At 48.5% G+C, this 6,841-nt stretch overlaps 1 protein-coding gene across 1 annotated transcript; it reads right to left on the bottom strand.

Moving 5' to 3' along the window:
- Positions 1 to 1,024: 1,024 nt before the first annotated feature.
- On the bottom strand, positions 1,025 to 2,422 carry LOC133914509 (RING-H2 finger protein ATL1-like). Its single transcript, XM_062357607.1, has one exon. The coding sequence runs from the start codon at positions 2,143 to 2,145 to the stop codon at positions 1,303 to 1,305; it is 843 nt and encodes a 280-aa protein (XP_062213591.1). The 5' UTR covers positions 2,146 to 2,422; the 3' UTR covers positions 1,025 to 1,302.
- Between the last annotated feature and the right edge of the window lie 4,419 nt (positions 2,423 to 6,841).

Here is a 6,841-nt window from a genome sequence, read left to right as displayed (position 1 = left end):
CTCAATGTCGACATCCCACCCTCCATTACCCCCCTAAATGATTGGCCTATGTGCCGGCCGGAACAACTTACCAAATCTACCCACGCAGCCAAAGAAGTCCGTGCATCCTGTTTTATATCACTTGTAAAAACTTTCTGCTCAACACTCACTTCTCACTTTGATCATACATGGCATGCAATCCGACTGGTAAAGCATCTGGTTTTCATGCCTGGTTTACCTCATAGTCAACTACATTACCAGCTTCATCCAATGAAGCAAATCCAACATCTTAAAAGTAAGCATCACATCACATGAGAGAAAATGTGGCATGTACATACACACATATGCATCACATGAGTTCCTTCATCGTTTGTTACCATCGAATTTACCAGGCCGGCCGGGACCAGAGGCCGGTCCAGCCGGCCGAGCTGCCGTATGCCTTGGCGCAAGCAAAAGACAGGCGCGCGCGGCTGCCTACCCGGCCGTCTCGCCACGCTAGCGCTGATGTCAGTAGACGAGCCCGGGCCTGTCTCGCTACAGCGCGCCAGGCCGTATCGTCCAGATGGAAAGCTGCCGGGCGTGCCCGTGCTCCGTGCACACGCACACGCGGAGGCACAGGCGCGGGCGACACTTGCATGCTCGCCGCGCTGGCCTACGAGCCCTCGCTCGTGTCCTAGCTAGGATCCAAGGCCTTCGACGCTCGGCTGCAAGCGATCTCACGTTTCACCCTAGGACGCCAGGAGAGGAGATGTCCAATCCACGCTTAACTACTTGGCCGTGCATTGGTCACCAAACGGAGCTGGAGATCGATGCAACAAGAAGAAAAAGAGAAGGAATTACCTTTTGTACATGTGGGCGTCCTCACATGAGGAGCTGGCGGCCGGGCTCACGATCGTCCGACCAGGACGGCCAATGCCATGATGAAGACGGTTAAAAAAGCCGGATTCTCACGGGTAACGGTTGGGCTCACGGTCGTCCGATCAGGACGGCCAATGCCAAGATGAAAACGGTTAAAAAACCCGGATTCTCACGGGTAACGGTCTCGTAGAAATGCATGCGCTCGATCCGCTACAGCCAATCGTAGGTCGTAGCTGCGAGGATGATCGATCAGAAAGAGACCTCCAATCTGTCTCCAAAAGAAAAAAAAAAAAAGGAGATTGAAAGAGACTTGCAACCATGGAACGCATCAGGATGCCAGAATGTCGTGCCGGGCACAAAGAGCTAGCCATAAAAGCGTTACTTTTTTTCCAGTCACTAAGGCCTACAAAAGAATCGATCGCCACTATCTAGCCAGGGTAATCTGCACAGCTATGGCGTCGATGGTCAATGGCACACTTGCCTTTGCGTGGTGAGGAACTCCTGGACGGACACGTAGAGGTGCTTGTCGCAGGAGGAGTCCAGGGAGAGGGACCGCCGCAAGGGCTGCACCGCGAACTCCTCGTTTTTCTTCCTCGTGTCGATGACCTCGTCACCTACGCTCTCCGCCTTGTGCTTCTGTCGGAGCCTTCTGCCGGCCGGCGTGGCACTGCCGTGGCTGACCCAGCTCTCGTGCTCCCCTCTCACCTCTATCACAATGCTGTCGCTGGCCAGCTCGTTGTCTCGGCGGTGGCCGGGGACCGTCGTCGCCGAGGTGCAGCCCGCCGGCAACCGCGTAGCCGCCAGCCTGACGTCGCTCCGGCAGAAGGGGCACCGGGCGCTGCCCTGCAGCCACGTGTCGATGCAGTCGATGTGGAAGGCGTGGGAGCAGTTGGGCAGCAGCCGGACGCGCTCCCGCTCCACGAACTCGCTCAGGCACACGGCACACTCTGACACGGATATCCTCCCGGCCATGCCGTTGTCGACGTCGCAGGCCGCCGCCGTGAACTTGACGACCGGGAGCATGCGGATGAGCGTCAGTCCGAGCCCCCGGTCCTCGGTCGCCACTGCGCGGATGACGGACGGCTCCCGGCCGCCGGCGCCCCGCACGCGTCGGTGCCACGGCGGGTGGCGCGACCAGAGCGCGCGGAGCAGCTGGCACTTGGTCACGAACGCGTAGTAGCTCGCGAGAAGCGCGAACGCCGCGATGATGCCGACGACGGTGATGATCACCATGGTGATACTCGCGTTCGAGGGCGGCGTCGACGGGGGCGAGGACGAGGAGGGGAACGGCGCCGGTGGCGGATCCATTTCTAGAGCCCTCCCAGCCAAGATATCAAGGGCTAGCCAGATACAGTTGAAGGCTGCAAACTGTATGGAAACTGCAGCGAGAAAGCAAATCTTTTGAGAGAGACGTAGAGCGGCAACGTAGCAGTGATGAGCCACTGACAACGGATGGCGACTGTTGTAACAAGCGAGCTTGTTTGCGAAGAGTGCAGCTAGCTGATGCCAAGAGACAATGTGAGGTTTCGGCAGGATTTCATAGGGAAAAGGGAGCAGCCATGGGCAACGAACGTCCAGTTTCTCCTTTTCTAGCTCTAGACTTAGCACTGCTTAATCGATCGGTGGTTATGACTTGTTATGAGATGTCAGATGTGAGGTGTGGAGGTTGAGTAGTGGACAAGAGCTCGATCCAGATCCTCACCCTCCGTCTCACATCGAATGACGTGCGAACCATTTGAGCCATGTCATTTTTCTAAACGTAAACCATGTCATTTTTAGACAGTAATTTTCACAAAAAAACCGCGCGTTTTTATGCTAACAGGCTCTTGATGAGGGGATCCAGAATCGCGATCCAGGTGAAAGAACAGGTGATCGATATATACGCGAGCCTCACTGAGGCATTCACGTTTGCTTGCAGGAGCGTGCGCCCTCCCTTGCGGAGCACACGTTTTTTCATAGCACCGCCTCGTACACGCCGTGCATGAGTTACCCCCTGTCTGCACACAAGCGAGGCTCGGTATGCAGTCCTGCTCCAAACCTTGACGTGCAGACATGGGTTCGGCGTCCGTGCTTCTTTTTCTCCCACGGTACATGGAAAAAAAAACCGTGAATTCGTGTCGTGCATCCCTAATCCCTAAATAAATAAATTTGTCACTGTTATTTATTCAGTATTTTCAACTGCAGAGAAAGACAAATACTCCTGTACTACTACTGCATATGGTTGATGTTCCTTGTCACTGATCAGACATGTGTGCAGTGCATAACTTGGTACTACCCATGCGGCCAAGGAGACGACACGGGAGAGTAATAACAGAGGCCAAAATTCATTGCCCCGTAGTTGTAGCAGCAACAGCAAAACTAGAAAGGTTCCTACGTCGTAGAGCCCCCCCCCCTACCCTATTTGGGCAACGCGTCTCGTCCATCATTTTACCCTGCACTGCACTGTGGCGGTACATTGCAGTATCGCCTGCTTGCTGCCGCGGCTTCTTGTATGGGGGCAGTTAATGGAGTGTTTGGTTTAAGAGATGTAATGAGATAAGAGTGTTATTCTTGTTTTTACGATGTTTACTTTAGAACAGTAGGAATGGGATCTTTCTTTTTAGGAATATTCTTTTAATATATTGGATGAACTATCTCTTCAAACCGGTAGGATAAAGCCCTCTACCTTAACTAATTATACTTATTAGTAAAATAATTAGTAATATTAATATGTTGTATTACTTATTAGTATATATTACTATAAGATTAGAGTTTGTAAGGATTAATATGTTAATTAGTGGCAACCAATGAGCTAATTAGAGTATGATTAAGGTTAATTAGTATATTTTATTATTAATTAGTAATGACTATAGCAAAAGTAATATTAATACACGTTAGTACAAGTTGATTAGTGTATTATTAATGGTTATTATTTAAAATTAAAGATATAATTAATTGATGATTCTATTTTCATACATTCTAGTCCATCTAACTAAATAAAAAAATGCCCATTATATCCGTCCAATTAAATAAAAAAAGTATCATCATCCCCACCAATATAAATAGTGTTATCCCATCTCATTTTCCCATCTGGCTTTGCCTCTTACCCAACACACCTAAAGGGCTGCGCGGGCCATCCATCCACCGACGCCGGCCGTGGATTGCCGCGACAGCCCAACAGTGCGCAACAGGGAGGGGAGGCTGCTCTGGACTCCATAGCTAGAGCGGCAGAGTAGGCCGGTGAAATCACCGGGCTTCAACCGGCGATTTTTTGACGGTGCATGTCGTCCCCGCAAGCTCGGGGGGGCTCGGAGTTCTCGATTTGGAGAAATTCAGCCGGGCCCTATGCATTCGTCGGCTCTGGTTTGCCTGGGTCGGCGACTCCAAACCATGGGCGGGCCTCCGCCTCCCCTTTCATTGCGACGCAATCGACCAGTCCCTTCGAAACTTCAACCACCATTGCCTTAGGAGATGGCAACAAGGCTGGCATGGCAGATGGCTCAATGGCACAGCGCCTAAAGCCATCGCATCATCTCTGTTTCGACTCATCAGGAGGAGCAACAAATGGTCGGTGATCGCACCTCCAACACGTTAATCTCTCCCAGCCACCCCACACTTCCATCACCTAGAGATGGGCGGCTGATGGCTCCTACTCAGCAAAGTTGGTCCATCTAGCTAAATTTAAGAGTGCTGTCGTGCCGTCCAACTTGAATATTATGTAGAAGGCCAAGATAAAATAAATGCAAATTCTTTGTGTGATCCTAATCCAAAATACAATCCTTATTGTAGATAACTCACAATCTGAGGTTGGCCACACCAACCACATTACGCCTTGTGCCAAAACCAGCCGGAGTCGGTGCTATATCTTTTGCCTTGAGTGCCCCTTCGTTATCCAAGTTAATTCAAAGGTGTTTTCCATACTCAATCTTCAATTACATCCTCAAGTACAAACGACACATTACCTCATGATCTGAGACTGGTGGCAAGGCATTTCGCATGCTAAGCCAAGTGCAATTTGTAAATATCTCAATGGGACGTTGATTTACATATGACGAAATATTTGGAAAGAGTGAATTTACCGTATTTTTTAGAACTCCACAATACTTTTTGAGAATAAAATTTTATAGAACCTTTCACAGAAAAATTCCACGAGACTCTGATCCATACCGTTCTCTCCTGATCTAACGACTGACACGTGCAGAAGAGAGAATGATGAGGTAACGTGCTAGGAGAGATGTCTTTCAACAGATCCGGTTATGTAAAATTTTCTTCCTACTTTCTGAGTGTAGTGTCCGACATCATTGTAGACGATGTTAATTAGCGGAGTTGAGCGTTTTTTTTTTCAGGAGTGATGCGTTTTTCCTTTGTTGGATGTCTCTCTCGATGTCTCTCGAGTTTTAAGGTACCCTGGCCGCTGGTCACGCACGGCTAGACTTTGTAATTGGCTGGAACTCTTTTCCCCTCCTAATTAATTGAGACAGAATTCCTGCCATTTCCCGCGGAAAAAAAAATTGATGGTGCAGTTGGTGACTAGTAGGTGGTAGAGCCGGGAGCATGTAACACTAACATCAGCGGATGTCGCGAATCAGCAGGACGGTGATTGGTTGGATGGCGGTGTGCCACGTGACGCGCCTGTCCGGCCAACAAAGTCGCTGCAACGTGCGCCTGGAACCGATAATCTGCGAGTGTCACGTTCTGATGACTTACTGTCAGTGTTCAGAACTAGGGCGTGTGAGCCTTGTATCAACTTGTCGAAAATAGTGAAGTGTTTCTCGAAAAGAAAAGGGATGGTGAAATGTGAAATAACGAAGGAGTATCAACAGGTCTGGCCTGTCCACGAGTATGTCCTGCCAAGCGCAATTAGCCGAAGGAGCCGCGTCAGATGTGCCCCGAGTCATCGATAAGCGAGAGCGCGGGGCCTCAGGCACCGTGATCCCGCAATCCCCGTGATCCCCTTCGGACTCGATCACCAGCTGGCTACGTAGCCTCATGCGCAAGCTCGACGGCCGAGTCTTCTGATGCGAAGTCAGCCGGGGCAAAGCATAGGAGGTGTGTCGACGACGCGAGCCATGAGTGGTGCGGCCGAGGATGAGTCCCGAATTGGTGGGGGCGGCCTAGGGAAGATTTTGGAAATCCTAGACCTGGCAGGTCATGCCCAAGGGGAAGATCTCGCTTGATGATTATGTAGCGTGGGAGATTGCGGACCCATTCAACGATGGGGATGTCGTCGGGCCTATTGTTGCGATGACCGGCTAGCCGACATACCAAGTACACATTTGAGTAGATTTATTTTTCAGATCATACCAACACATCTTTTCAAAGACTAATCATAAATTGGCTAAATGAGAATCATTACCATCCGATCTAACAACTATGTCATCAATATATAACTCTAATATGACACCAAACAAATCATAAAAAATTAAATTCATAGCCCTTTGACAAGTAGCACCGGTATTTTTCAATCTAAATGTCATAACCACCCACTCAAATAGACTAATAAAATCGGGACAACAAAAAGATATTTTAGACGTATCTTATTTGACCATAAAAAATTGATTATAACCAGCATTACTAACAAGAAAATTAATTATCTCATAATTTGAATCATCATTAATTAACATATCGACTATAGGCATATGATATTCATCTTTAGGATTAGATTTATTCAAATCTCTAAAATCAATACAAATTTGTAACTTACCGTTACTCTACCTCTCAACCGGGACAATGTTAGAAATTCAATCAGCATACCTGCATGGCCTAATAAATCCTGTTTTCAACAATCAGTCTATTTCTTCTTTAATCTGATCATACATAATAGGATTAAACCTTTAGATAGTTGTTTATAGGGTCTGAACCTCACTTTAATAGGCAACCGGTGTTCTACTAACTCTCGGTCAAATCCTAGCATATCATGATATTTTCAAGCAAAACAATCAACACTCTCTAAGCAACTCAATTACTCTAGCCTTGTAATCGGCTTTCATATTCTTGTTTATAAATGTTGGCATTGGAATATTAC

This window comes from Phragmites australis, chromosome 4 (genome assembly GCF_958298935.1).
Source record: "Phragmites australis chromosome 4, lpPhrAust1.1, whole genome shotgun sequence".
NCBI classification, from domain to species: Eukaryota; Viridiplantae; Streptophyta; class Magnoliopsida; order Poales; family Poaceae; genus Phragmites; species Phragmites australis.
Note: the sequence above shows the minus strand (reverse complement) of the source record. Positions and strands in the feature narration are given on the sequence as shown.

Excerpts from the sequence above, each read along its gene's own strand:
- LOC133914509 (XM_062357607.1), bottom strand. The coding sequence starts at position 2,145 with ATGGATCCGCCACCGGCGCCGTTCCCCTCCTCGTCCTCGCCCCCGTCG.